Source organism: Nanorana parkeri, unplaced genomic scaffold (assembly GCF_000935625.1).
Source record: "Nanorana parkeri isolate BGI_ZX_2015 unplaced genomic scaffold, ASM93562v1 scaffold198, whole genome shotgun sequence".
NCBI lineage: Eukaryota > Metazoa > Chordata > Amphibia > Anura > Dicroglossidae > Nanorana > Nanorana parkeri.
Genome location: NW_017306466.1, coordinates 1,345,336 through 1,360,684, shown reverse-complemented (window position 1 = coordinate 1,360,684; position 15,349 = coordinate 1,345,336). Strand labels below are relative to the sequence as shown.

Genomic DNA, 15,349 nt, shown 5'->3' with positions numbered 1-15,349 from the left:
ATGGCATGATCTGCAAGTTATCTAAAATGATCGGGCGACACTACAACTTTAGCTTGTTTTAACCACTTCATGTATATAGGACTTGCAGCAGGAATCCTGCAGTGTCTGCGACCCTGCTCAGGAGATTTTCTCTCACCTTCTGTCCAGAACGATAAGTGAGGCGAAATATCCTTAGTGTGCATGCTGACAATGTTTATCCATTTCAGCTCTTGCACATGTATTAATACTTTTGGACCTGAGCAATTTTTGCATTTTACGTAGAAGCCTATTGGTTCAGAAGTAACTTTGTCATTACTTATGATACTAATGATCAGATATATAAAAAATGGGGCAAGGTGACCTAAAAAAATTTGAGCAGTTGCTCACAGCTATATGAAGACCATTGGAGGTTCCTACTATTCTTCACAACTGGATAATTTAAAAACTTGTAACTACAGATTTGCTTTAAACATGCATGTACTGTATGTACACTCATGGCAGCAGAAACGGATACAGAAGTAAAAGAGGGAGCAGTCCTGTAAGCAGACACCTAGATCTGTGGTCATATTGAAGGGACTGGAGGCCTTATAATGTAGCTTTCATCTGCTCATCACATAACAAAAGAGATTCACCTAAACAAAGCTTTGCCATGAAATTTAGGTTTCCCTCTGCTGCTTACATCTTAAGAGCAGAGAATATATTACATCAATATTTTGAAGCACTTTTTATTTTAGATGTAACAAAAAAGCCTACTGAGTAAATATCTTCGGTCACTAAGGTATAAAGTACCTGTGGCCTGTAAGGGCTTAGTGAGGTTTTCCATTTTGTTAACAAAGTATATACCCAATACAGAACTGAATATTACACTCCAGGTAAGCTTTTCTGCATCCAGCTGGCCAGAAAAGATTATTTTTTGTTTTACCTTCAGTAGCTCCTAGGAAAATCTGCTGTAGCAGCTATTGCATTGTTACTTATGTTCCCTTGAAATACATTTCCTGCACTCAGCATGGGACTTCCTAATCGCCTAAGCTCCTTCCGTCATTATAGAAAGTATTCACTTTTTGTGTAGAGCTGATTCAAAAGTACTGTATGTTTCTCGTGCTAGCACAAATTAACATACACAAGTCATCTTCTGTGGTTCTTGCTCAGCACAAATGAGTATTGAATGAGAACTCCAGTCCAGTTTGGCTAAAACCAATATTATGGAATTATTACAGGATCTGTTTTTTTTTCCTTGGTTCTCCTTGTGCTTTCTAATTTTTTGTAAATTCTTGATTTGAGTTTTTTCTTTTAAGGTTGCAAAGCAAAACATTAGCAATACAGATGTAAACTTGTAAAGGCATAAAGTAATAAACAGGGTGTAAATGTGTAAGCATAGTAAACATACTTGTAATACCAAAGTAGACAACCAGCGGCTGCCATTCTCAGTGTTTGACATATTGATAGTATGGAGAGCAAGTTGAACCCAGATGTCAGTATCCTAGCTGTAGAGGTAAACATTTTTTTTTTAAAAGGGGGAAAGCAAAGGAAAAAGTATGTAGAGAGAAAGTAAGTAAGGAGGAACCCACCATCAATCCAATAGTACCATGTCCTATAATACCTCTCACGTCTGTTGTCTGAGGACATAACTAAGTCCTCCATCTCTCTGATCTCTTCTACTCTCTGGATCCACATAGACACTGAGGAGGGTGAAGTATTCCTCTAAAGGCTCGGAATACAAGACTTGGCTGCATCCAGAAGGTGGCGAACTACAGAGTGAGAATAGGCTTTTTCGACATGTACGTATTATTTAATAAGAAAAAGGACGGGTCATCTAGAAGATCCGTATCTCTGAACTTGCAAACTATGGTACGGACCGAAGACCAAAAATGCGATAGAAGCGGGCATGTCCAAAAAATGAGAAGTTGGTTGCCTACTCCCGACTGGTAGCGCCAGCAAACATCTGGGACCCCAGGATAATACTTATGTAGTATGGCCAGTGTCCGATACCATCTAGTAAGAAGTTTATAGTTAGTCTCCTGATGTTTCGAACAGATGGAGGCCTTCATGATGAAGTGAATGATTTTGTGACATTGTTCATCTGTACAGGAGGTCTAAAGGTCCTGTTCCCATCGGGTCAAGAAAGGAGCCCTAGTATTGGTAGGAGGACTAGAAAAGAAGGAATAAATGCTAGTGCTAGAGAGGAAGTGGTGGACAGACTTTCTAATTTTTTATGAGTGATAAGAAAAACCTCTAAATCATCTTTAGCACGCTAAATTTGCACATGTAAAAATAGCCTGCTATAGCTACAAATTGTTTTTATGCCTTCCAGGACACCCCAAGCTGAAGCCAAGCATTGTGAAGAACGGTTATCCTGCCAAGTCTGAGGCACCCATCAGAGATCCAGAACGCCACTGTGCACACAGGCTGAAGGAGAAATGTGAGGAGAAGACTAAGGAACTTCTGTTTATACGAGAAGAGTTTAAAAAAGCAAGCTGCGCATTTGTGGTATTTGCAGTGACAACACAATATTTCTTTAGTAAGGTAAGGAAACAAAGTTTCTTCACATAATTCGTGTCAGCTGTTTTATTACCTTTTAGAATATCTCCCAAACTAAAAATACATTTGTTTGTAGACAATTGCTGATACGTGGAGTGCAGACAAGGGAGTTTTAAAGTGGACTTTTACCTTCTTTGACTAAAAAAAACATCAGCATGCAGCTCTGCATTTTCCTCCCGAGTTGATTAGCATGGTTACATGTCCTAGTCACATGTGCCAGAGTTCCGGGAAGTAAAGGGAGATGGATTCATCTGCCCTTAGTAAAAATGGCCGCTGTGAGAAAAATGGGCAGGAATAGAAGGATAAGGTATGCAAAGAATACAAAGCCGGCAATTATCTAGACGTATCTGTTCATAGATTTCCATTACTAAACTTGTCTAAAGGTGGCTTTGTTGTTATTTTGAAGATCTTTAAGAAAAATGTTTGATTGGCTGATATGGTTAATATCACAATATCTCACTTAATACTGTTGCCCAATTTGCCCCTCTATTATCTATCTTCAGTTTACTACAAGGAGGTTGCAATGGACAGCAACACCTCTTCATAAGTTTGTACTTTATTTCTGTCCTTCACAGAATCTAGTTGAGTGAATGGTTCATACAGGGTTACTATTCACTTGTCTGTGCGTTATATATATATATATATTAATATTTATTTAAATAGCTCCATTTCCTATTACATAAGAGCTGCAAAGAATAGCAGTTGTATAGGAGAGACATGACCTCTACTCATGTGTCACTTCTTCCACCTAGTTGATATTATATGCTCTTGTGAGCAGGGTCATCAACCTTGTTTTTTACGCTAGTTACAGTATGCTAATCTTTGTATAATTTTTCATAATGTCCTCTCTTTGGGCATCATGGTGAGTGGCTAAACGTCAGCTCTGAGTTTAAGTTCCACAAAGGTCACTATCTTCATGTAGTTTGCATGTTTCCCTATGACTTTTATGACTATCCTCAGAGCTCCTGTTATAACTTAGAATGAAACCTGCACTATGAGATATATGGAGCCTTACATTGCTGACGTCTCATTTTAGGGAGAATACTCATTAGCTGGCTCTTGTACTGATCCTATAGCTTTAAGTGTAAGTAAACTCTAACTGGCAATACACATGTTTTTGTTCCTTCTTAAAAAAATTACTTTTGGGGGGAAAAAAACATGCATTACTCAACTGTGTGCTCTGCCTTCCACTATGAGCATCAATGTCATAGCTGTAGGGCATACAGAAGCTAGAAGTTATGCGATAGGCTTGCCTCACTTACATGCCAGCACACAATCAACCAGCAGTCTTCATGTCCTAGGGTGGCAACACTGCTTCTGTAGAGCTACAGACTCTGGAAGTATTGTCAACATAGGACAGGCATCATGGATTCAACAGAAGAAAAAAATTTAACGATGTAACAACTCCCGCACTGCAATCAAAGGGTAAATGCCCAGGATTTTTTTCGGGGGGTGTGTATTCTTTATATATTTTTTAAACCATTAACCCACAAAAGGTATGCTGATCAATACTTTTGATTTCACTTGCTGAATGTTTTTTTAATAACTCAATGTAAAGACAGAGACAGCTGACCAGCTAGCATTTTTGAAAGGGGCTCAGCAATGCATTCTACATATTAATATTGGTATAGGATTGTGTTACTTGGCTCCCTACCAGATTGGCTTTGTAGTGTGTGTGGGCGAGCTACAGTAGGGACATTTAATTGTTGTGAATGGCCTTATGTATTCTGTAAATTGCTATGGAACATGTTGGCCCCGTATATTTTAAATAGTGAAAATAAATAAAGATTTGCAGGATATGGTTCTGATATATGAAGACGAGTGATGCAAATAATAATAATCATAATCATAATCATAATACAAGCCTACAGTTCTATGTGCTCTGGAAATTTCTGCGTAACCAGTATAAATACTTGAAATATATATTTGCAGAACATGCTGGCAATATATAAAAATTATTATTGCGAAAATCTAATAATAATACAGGCCTACATTGTATAATGAGATTTTTAGGAAGACATTATGAGTTACTTGAAGTGCAATATATCAGATAAAACCAGAGGGAAAGATGTGTGTTGAGTCTGTTCCATGTAAGAAGAAAACACCAGCAAGTAATTTATATGTGGAGTGGGAGGGAAATTGAAGAAGACAGCTCAAGTGTTCTAGAAGCAGAGAATACAAGACAGAAATACAAATGAGCTCCTGGGAGGACAGACCTGTGTGTATGTATTGACCATCACGTTGACATGTATTACCATACATGACATTCAGAAATTCTACAATGTCTGTGTGTTACTGCAGAACAGGAAACAATATTTACAGATTTGTATTCTTATTACACCAAATACTAATGCAAAATGTGCAGGAAATAAAGGACTCGATTTCACGGTTTTAACTTTTTTAATTCTTGGGGTTGAATTCTATTTGCTACCACAGATGGCTGAACCAGGTTTTCTATTTTAAAAGCATGACATTAAAAAGAGCACAACAGACTCTCCCAAATGGTCATATTTTCTAAAAAAGCATGATCTATAGAGTTAAAGTTGAACTCCGGACACCCACCACCACAACCACAACCACCGTTACTGGACAGTGGAAGGAGAGACAGCAAACTGATGAGCTTATTTCTCTGTTACTCTACTCTCAGTACAAATGATTGGCTCCTTGTGCTGCTTCTCCCTCTCCCAGTCTGTGCTCTGGTGTACTGGGAACAGGCAAATATCAAGTTAAAACCCATCTGTAAAAAATAAGTCAAGGCAACTGGACCTGCTGTATTTTTTTTTTGAAGACGTTTCACTGGACATCCAACCAGCTTTCTCAATTCAAAATGACTTGTGGAAAAATTATCTGGGAATAAATATGGTGAATGTTGCTCCAATCCACAGAATCTGTTAATCACAACCATATGCTGAATGCATTTGCATAACTGGAGTTAGGAGGTGTTATTAACCTGCCCAGAGAGAAGTGTTAAAACAGCATTGTATGTAGCAGACAATAGATGTCTCCCCCCACTTCTATTCAAGCTTGGCTTCTCTATTTTTACATAAATGGCTTCTTTCACGCCTCTTTTAACCTCCCTGGTGGTATGATTATTTTTTTCCTTTTTTGCTCTATCTGTTTACTTTAGGACAGTACTACGGATTTTGTATGTCACATGATAAATAAGTGTCTCAATGTTGTCAAAACAATATTTTCAGATGATAACATGCCTCAGAAAGAAAAGTTAAAATTACCTGTATTTTCGGAGAGAATACCATCAAGTAGGTACATACTTACACATTTAGTAAGAATGGCCCAATATACTCCAATTCCTAATTCTGCATACAGTACTAAAATAACCTGAAAGACCTTCCCACTAAAGCCAAACATACAATATCTGTACAACCTTTCAATCAATTTTTGTGTAATAATGACTCCCTAAGGGGCTGCTAGAATGTAGAGTTCTGATGCCCTTCCCAGTGGTGACCCACCCTTAACTTGACCTGATAACTCACTGACATACCAGCAGTGACACTATGATAATGAAATGTGCTTTATTAAGCAGGAATAAGCTCTGTAAGGGAAGTGCCAATTAAACAGTTTGAACAATGACAAGGTCAACATGATAGTAACCACAGAAACAAAGTTACATAAAGGTACAAGACACTTATTCCCTTTTATCCCCTTGTTGGCTTTGCCAAAATGCACTGGGCAGATGAGAGGGGAACAACCAAGCTGCTATTGATAAAACAACCACAACAGTACATTTTCCCTAAAGGCAAATATAAGGGAATGTAATTAACAGTGAGAATGATCTACAGTTTTTAGGCCCCATCTAACAATTGCCGGTGGGGAATAAGTACAAAGTACTGCTGGCGGTGGGGCCCTTAGACTTTATGTTAAAAAGCTCACCCTTTAAGTGAGGGTACTTCACAAGTGAAGGAAATCCCCCACAGTGCCCAAAGGGTGGTGCAATTCCCTTTAGACAGAGCTCTGCTGGCAGCAGGAGAGTCCCAATTACAACAAACAAGTTCAGTACATATAGGGGGGTCAGAGGCCTTTCACCACACTCTTGCTGTGCAGGTGTCCTCTGGACAGAAGTTGATGAACACTTTCTCAAACAGCTGGATGAGGGCAAATGCATCACAGGCCGCTCTGTCTCTATATGCCTCACACGTCTCTAGGAGCCAGACAAGAGATAGCCCGCAATTATGTGGGCCCCCCCTGTCAAGCCTGAGCCTGTATTTAGTGTCCACATAGATGACTAAGCACTGTAGCACCACCCTCCCACTTAGAACAGCTACTCACTCTCTCTGGGCAGGCTCTGTGCCGCTCATGGCACTCCCCTCTATAGTTCATGTGGGTCAGGAGGGCTTCAATTCCCTGTCGCTGCTGCGGCCAGTCGCAGTGCTATCCCTCCCCTCTCTTGGTGGCCTTTCCAAAATAATTCAAGGAAAAGGATGCCGTGACAAAGCGGTGATGATGCCCTGGCTGTGTGGCTTCCTCTGCTTAAAGGGGATGCCAGCCAGGGTTACAAATGTAAGAGATCAATTTCCCATTCTTCTTAAATGCTGCTGTAGCCATAAATTCCATAAACTAGAAAATAAAATGCTGTCTGTGTATGTAGCAGCTTGGGCAGCTGCTCTCTACTGTGCAATGTGGAATGGTGATGTCATCCATCAGGGACTGGTAAACATTAACCAGCAGGGTAGTTTGTAAGCATTACTTATGATCCATAGTTTAATTGTAATTACTAGGGATGCACTGATAAATATCGGCCGAAAATGGCACTTTTGGAAAAATGCCGAAAGTGCAATTCTCTGTCCGAAAAAGCGGTGCATCCATTCTTTCTCTCCTCCCCGCTGGGCGCTGCTCTGTGTTCCAGCGGAGGGGAGAGAAACTGTCACAGGCGGCCGAGTGCTGCGGGAGGAGAGCGCTGTGAGCAGCCGGCATCTCTCCTCCCCGCACTACTCAGCCTCCTGTCACAGATCGGGAGAGCGGTGTGGGGCGGAGACAGCCATTGCTGTCACAGGAGGCTGCGCTCTCCTTCCGCACTGCCCCGCCCAGCCTCCCATGACAGCGTGTCAGGATGGAGAGCGGCGGTGTGAGCGGAGACAGCTGTCATTGCTGTCACAAGAGGCTGAGCTCTCCTTCCGCACCGCCCTGCCCAACCTTCTGTGACAGCTGTCAGGATGGACACTAAGCCAACAGTGATCGCTGAGTGTTTGTACATAACTGAGGACATAGCATGTCGACTATATCCTCAATTATGAATGAATTGTAAGCAGGGGCGGATCTACCGCCGCTGCGGCTGCACCGGGGCCTGAGCCTGGGGGGGCCCAGCAGACCCAAGCAAGGTAGGAGAGAAGATGGTGGGGGCGGCCGCCGAACCGTTCGTCCGTCCGGCCACATGCCCAAACGGCCGCACGGCCATGAGGCAGAGCAGCCTGGAAGCAAACAGTGAGGCAGCACTAGTGCCTCGATCGGGAGGACCCAGTGAGCAGCTTCCTGATCACACAGCCCACCGCCTCTCCCAGCTACATGGTGTTCCTGCCGCGGAGGAGGAGGTGAGGTGAGGTGAAGCTTTTATCTTCTGTATGTGCCTAAGTTCTGTGATATGTTTTTTGTAGTCCTCTATAACTGATGGAGTTATTCTGCATTTCTGTAGAGAGTAATGCTGGAAGTTGTAGTCCCCTATAGCCATTACCATTCTGCATTTCTGTAGAGAGTAATGCTGGAAGTTGTAGTCCCCTATAGCCATTACCATTCTGCATTTCTGTAGAGAGTAATGCTGGAAGTTGTAGTCCCCTATAGCCGTTACCATTCTGCATTTCTGTAGAGAGTAATGCTGGAAGTTGTAGTCCCCTATAGCCGTTACCATTCTGCATTTCTGTAGAGAGTAATGCTGGAAGTTGTAGTCCCCTATAGCCGTTACCATTCTGCGTTTCTGTAGAGAGTAATGTTGGAAGTTGTAGTCCCCTATAGCCGTTACCATTCTGCGTTTCTGTAGAGAGTAATGTTGGAAGTTGTAGTCCCCTAGTAGTCCCATATAGCCGTTATCATTCCGCATTTCTGTAGAGAGTAATGCTGGGAGTTGTAGTCCCCTGTAGCCGTTATAATTCTGCGTTCCTGTCGAGAGTATTGCTGGAAGTTGTAGTTCCCTATAGCCGTTACCATTCTGCATTTCTTTAGAGAGTATTGCTGGGAGTTGTAATCCCCTATAGCCGTTACCATTCTGCTTTTTTTTAGAGAGTATTGCTGGGAGTTGTAGTTCTCTATATCCGTTACTATTCTGCATTTCTGTATACAGTATTGCTAGGAGTTGCAGTCCTCTATACAGAAATGCAGAATGGTAACGGCTGTAGGTGGGCAGGGCGGGCATTGTAAGAGCCGGGGAGGGGGGCCCAAAAAAAATCTTGCACCATGGCCCATTGTTCCATAGGTCCACCACTGTAAAGTAAAGTAAAACATAAAAATATTTAATAAAAATGAATTATTAAATACAAATAAAATATTACAAAAATTAAAAAGTTTATAAAAAATAAATAAAATATTTTTAAAAATGTGAAAAAGTTAGAATAAAAAACATTTTAAGCTTCAACCTGACATTTTGGTATCATTTCGGTTTTCAAATTTTCATTTCGGTGATTACCTATCCCTGGGTTATATAGATAACTATGTTGGGTATTTTCTTCTTGTTCAGTGTGTATTTATGCAGCTCTCAGGACACTATTGTGTGACACTACTGACTGCTTGCTGCAAACCGCTTCTATGTACATCTCATACAGCATTATTGCTATTATTATTGTTATTATACAGGATTTATAAAGCGCCATAGGGACATATGCCTGTTTTGTTCTACTACTGCTTGATCTTAGATGCGCACAACAGTGTGTTCTTGTTTGAATCTACATACCACAAAACATGGCGAGGCATGTGCAGTAGAGGTCAGGCAGTAGAGGCCAGCATAAATGGGAGCTTTTAAGGATGACAAATATAAATAGGAGCTTTTGACAGATATGAGAGATATATGTAGGACAAAGAAAGTGCTCACTGTACATGAGCCAGTGTTTTTTTCAGTTATTTATAAAACTACGCACAGCCACACTGCTATCCTGCTTGATCTTTAAAAGCAATCTCCTAAACATGACACTGGTTGCCCCTTCTACTATACTTGGCCTTCCTCAATTTTGTTCAATGCATCAGATCAAAAATAAAATCACGGTTATATCACATCTAAACTCACGCTATTTTTAAAAGTGTGCACATTTGTCAACATTTCCTGCATGTGTACAAATGACAGCAATACCCCCCACTGATGTGTCCTCTACCTCTGTACAAGACCATTCCAATATTCCATTCTCTGTCATTTTCCAGTTCAGATTCGAACCTGATTAGTTGCTAAGTTTTGTCTCATTTTGTAATAAATCTCAATATAATACATTATTAAACGCATTTAAATATTGACTGCTTGCTGTTAGGTTTTTTTTTACTCATTCAAGTTCAGATGTAAGGGAAAACCAGAGATCAATCAAACTAAATTTCCCTATACAGGGAAGTGACATGAGTGAATTTGAACACCAGCATCACAGATTCTTGTTAGCAAAATTGCTGGGTTCAAAGGCATTTGTCTCACCCTACAAATGGCCAGATTGATATGTTCATGAATAGTGCACAAGCTGATGTGCATGAACCCATTACTGTTTCTTTCTATTGATGAGATCCTCTGGGATACCTAAGGTTCAGTAGCCGGCAAAAAGCAGATATCATTCTTCTTAAAGCGTCAACATCTAAGCATTTAATTTGCTTGACCAGCTCTCGGTTTATTAAAGCACAACTCACAATAATGATCCTAACTTTCTCTGGAAGCCAAGCAGTCAATGGCACTTATTGGGAAGTGTAATCCAATAGAGAGTAATGATTTTTTACTTAATGACTGGAGGTCTGTGGATGCTGCACCTAAACTGCTATAGAAAGGTCAGGTGCACTGCTGGATCAGTAATTAATGAGGCCCCACTGGTTTTCTCTCCCACATAGTTATAACATGAATCTTGCATAAGATTATTGATGGTTACGGATATTTATGGCATGTCTGAAATATAACAGAATGTAGTTCTATCGCTCCTAAAATTCTTGGATTGTGTTAGATCTATCGTAGAAAATGTTTAAGGTGTGGTAATGTATGCCAATTCCAGAAAACAGTAGGTCCCCCTGCACTTCTTACAGCACTTCCGGTCCAAGTGGAAATAGTGGTGCTCGCAGTAACAATCACGAATGGCGCCTTGTACAACAGTCAATGAATTATAGAAATCACCAGCACTCCGTAAATTAAATTAAAAAAAAGTCAATTTATTTGGACTAAACGTCACACATATCGCATTATCCAACGTTTCGGGACCACTCAGGGTCCCTTCATCAGGGCAGAGATGTGAGATGTGACATGTCTGATGAAGGGACCCTGCGTGGTCCCGAAATGTTGGATTATGCAATATGTGAGAAATCATATACGGATTATAAGGATATTTCTCACACTTTTGGAATAAATAACATCAACTTGTGAACGTTTAGGACTAATACTGAGTGGCAACACTGGTCAAAATTACCACTGTTAATCACTGTACAGATAGGTCCATGGTTTGCAAGGCATCTTATAACGCCTTATAACCTGTTATAGCTAATTTTCTCATTTGGCACTGCTTTAGCATTATAGCAGTATAGAGAATAACCAGCTTTAATTCATTTCAGGGCAGCTAAAATTTTTCATATCAAACAAGATTAAGGATTATGTGAGTGTGCTGAATTTTTCAATTATACAGTAAAACAGTTTGTATCATTGTATTGTGCTTGATCGTGTTACTAAAACTAATGATCCAACATAATCCTAAAATTTAGATTTTTGCTTTGATGCAGTTTTGTTTAAAAGGTGCGCTGCTGACATCTAGAGGTGGATGTGCATTACTACATGCTTCAATTGTAAGCATCACTTCACAGAAGTTTCATTTAAAGCACACAGCACACTGGAATGCTGATTACAAGGAAAACAAATATTGCTAACCGTCTAATGCTTTCTAATAGTGTACAATGTGAAAATTATTGTCAGTTGCAAGGTAAAGAACTTCAGTATAGAATAAATTCCTAAATCCCGGTATAACCCACCCAGACACATGATCTCAATTGCTTGTTAAGGTTGAGGACGGTTACATTTGCAGTGGCACCTGCAGAAAACCAGGTAGAAAAAGGATATAGAAATATATTAGATTAGATGTAATTTGCTTCCCAAAATGAGCACATGCAGCTTTTTACAAGGACAAACCATTGGTCTGTTTTCTCTTTTTTTAATTTTTTTTTACAATATAGGGATTTCTTGAACCCATTAAGATGTAGAGCTACACAGAGACAATGCCAATATTTTTATCCCCAGTAGAACCCCTTCAAGCCGAAATAAAGGAGAACAGCTCCCCTTATTTTGTTATTTCCATCTTCTGGTCTGCATTGGTCTGTATAAAGGGAATTGTGCATTCCCTACCATCTAATGCAATGGTGATGGAGAGGAATGCTGCTGCCCGGTATGTGTGTGGGGATCCTTCCAAATATTATGTCTGTTTCAGTGATGTGCGGTACCTTCGGTGCTGGGTGAGGCATTCTTCACCCCCGCCCCAGCACATCGAAGCCACGCATCAATCCAGCCTAAGCACCACCACATTATGATAAAGCACCCCCGGTCACCAAGCTAGTGTGAAGGAGGAAGGGAGGAGCCTCCCTGTCCCTCACTTGCTCGTCACTGCTGAGGCATCTAGATCAATGTCCTCAGTGGGTTTTTTTCTTTTGTTTTTTTATTGGACAGCTTGGACCAATGGCGCTTTGCCATTGGTCCAAACTATCCACAGAGCTCAAGCCTCTAACACAAACTAGAGGCTGTTGTAGGTCTGTCCTCACTATGTTAGGTTACACATGCAGTGGGGAAGCCCGCTGCAGCGTAACCTAACTTAGCTGTCAAAAGCCAGATGCAGCGCTGCCTGTAATTAACAGGCAGCACTCCGTCCATGACAGTTTACACATCGGGGAGGCTTTCCCTGCTCTGTAACATGTTACAAGTGGCTCTAAATGGAGAAAAAGCAGTCAGATTCAGACTTGAAGCTGACATCTTTTTCCTCCATAATACCAGGTGAGGCTCTGTCTCACCTGCCTCCCCTGACCACACGTCCCTGGTTTGTTTCCTACCTTCCCTCTTCATTCCATTCGTGGAGGGGAAAGGTACACTTTGGGTTAATTTCATAATTACTTGTTAGTGGGAGTAGTACAAAATATACCTTGCCCACTGATGGGTGGCATGCCCATTCAACCACCCTGTGCTAATAGCAAGGTTAGAGGTGTGTTGATCAAAGAGGTACCTCACATGTTAATATACACCTATGTTAGCCATTTTGCTAGGATCTTTCATCAAAAAGTAACGGAAAGGCTAAAATACTTACTTCTCCTGGAGAAAACGCTGCTCCAGGATCTCTTCAGTGTTTGGCCCACGGATGTTTAAGAGCAATGATGAAACAATGTTATTTTGTGATATGAGTGGATAATGTTATAGGACCACTTTGGTGTGGGTTTCTGTGTTTCTGATCTAAAAAAATTGGTTATTCTTATAGCACACAGTAGCTCAGCACCTGGTGCAAACTGGGTAATGACCTACTCATACATAAAGTGACATTCAACACCTTTTCCCTATCACAAATAATGTGCAGAGTACAGTAGCAGGGATCGTGCAAAGGCTGCGTACACATGCTGGTAAGGGCATTGTCCAATCAAATCTTCAATCACAACTATTCTGTATATAAGTGGATATCTGTAGGCTTCAAAAAGTACCATTATTAAATGCTGCTCAAGGTTCTGAGATGAAAAAAGGGACACGTGTTATCACAAAGTATGTAGGCAAAGGACACACCACATTTGTGTAAGCCACAAAGAATTCATGCTCAAAAAAAATGAATGATGAGACCCACAAGTGCTTTTTATCACAACAACTTTTCCTTTCTACTGCCTTTTTTATACAATAAAATGCAATCATTCAGAGGTTGGATGAAAGGATTAGTGTAGTATTACACATGAAATAGTTTAATAGTAATTTTTTTAATAGAAATTTAGACTATAGACATTTTCGAAGGTATGTTATTATTATTATTATTATTATTATTATTGCCTTATAAAGTGATATTACTAAATGTGGCACTGTAGAAAATAAATAGTCTGTTCAAGGTCAAATAATGTGATTTATACTAAATCAACCTAATTTAACTGATGAAATATATCAAGATTAATCAAGCATGTAAATGTGAATAAACACCGCGCTATATATACTGTAGTTAGTTACATAGTTAGTCAGGTTGAAAAAGACACAAGTCCATTGAGTTCAACCTATAGTGTACACTATAGTAAAGTAGAGTGTACACTATGTAAATAGTGTGGGCCATCTCCCACACAATTTAAATATCCATTTGTGTTGTGAAAATACCACCTCTATGATATCAAAAAATTAATTATGCAAATCGTTGTAATAAAGATAAATAATAAATAGTGAAATAATACAAAGTCTTAACAGTCTGTTGTAACTAAAATAAAGTTCATAAAGTCCTTTGAAAAAGTCCTGTGGATGAAACGCGACAGGGACGAGCACATATGATGACATAACCTGCATCTGATGTGGATAAAGATGCCCATACACCTTGCGATTATCGTACAATAATCGTGGGAAATCCCGCGATCTTACGACAATCGCAATGTGTATGGAAGGCGTGCGACCGTACAGTAGAAACTTTTTTTTTTTGTCGATCCAGCATGCTAGAAAACCCGCCGAGAATCGTACGATTGTCGTCTGGAGGATTTGCCAATATTCTTATTCCTGGAATTCGAGAGAGGAGATATTACAATGCTAATAGACCACTTGCATGGTCTGAATCTCCGGTGAGTGGCTTTTAGATTGAATACACAGAGGTGGAACACGAGGAATGGTTTGTAGTTGGAGTTAATGAGGAGAAGCTGCAATGGATTATGAACTTTATTTTAGTTAAAAGAGAGTGTTAAGACTTTGTATCATTTCACTATTTATTATTTATCGTTATTACAATGATTTGCATATTGATTTTTTTGATATAATAGAGGTGGTATTATCACAACATAAATGGATATTTAAATAGTGTGGGAGATTATTTAAGCTGTCCTTCTTTTTTCACTGCTGCTGTCACATTAGATGGCTTATTTAAAGGTTATCCATAAGCATGACGAGTTCTTTGTTGTTATGTTTATGAACTTTCACCTTTTCTCTTTAGAGAACTATTACTTGACAGGGATCCTGCCATTTCCCATTAAAACCCTATTACAGGCAAAATATGACCCCCTCTGACCCATCCTGCAAATGTTTTTAGGTTCTTATCTGCTGAAAAAAGATATACTTAGTACCCCATCCGGGTCCCTTTTAGCCATTTTTAGGTGTGGGGGTTGATAATCCAGTGCTGTAGATGCACCTGAGAACGTTGGTTTCCTACTGTCATGCATATGTCACTTCTCTTCTGGATCCTGCGAGGACCCTGCCACTGGACAGCCAATAGGAAGCGTCCACATCACTGCCTATGTCCATGATACTGCCTATCTGAAAAAGGAGGGCATTGGATTTAAACAAGGAAAGAGAGAAGACTTGGTACAGGAAGATCGCGTGATCGCAGCTTTAGGCCTTGTTCACATCCGGTCAGGTTTCTGCACACGCACGCCAGTCTTTTAGATGCATTTTTTGATGCGTTTTTGACGCGTTTTTGGCTAAAAAAAATAATTAAAGTTTAAAATGGGCTTTCAGTGCGTTCCAGGCAGT

General features: G+C 40.2%; 1 protein-coding gene across 1 annotated transcript in view; it reads left to right on the top strand.

Moving 5' to 3' along the window:
- The window catches only part of MTUS2 (microtubule associated tumor suppressor candidate 2), a 276,397-nt gene that overhangs the window by 181,349 nt on the left and 79,699 nt on the right, over nt 1–15,349 (top strand). The window contains exon 6 of the mRNA XM_018555472.1: nt 2,291–2,502. Coding sequence (XP_018410974.1) covers nt 2,291–2,502 — 212 coding nt within the window. The remainder of the gene's footprint in view (nt 1–2,290; nt 2,503–15,349) is intronic.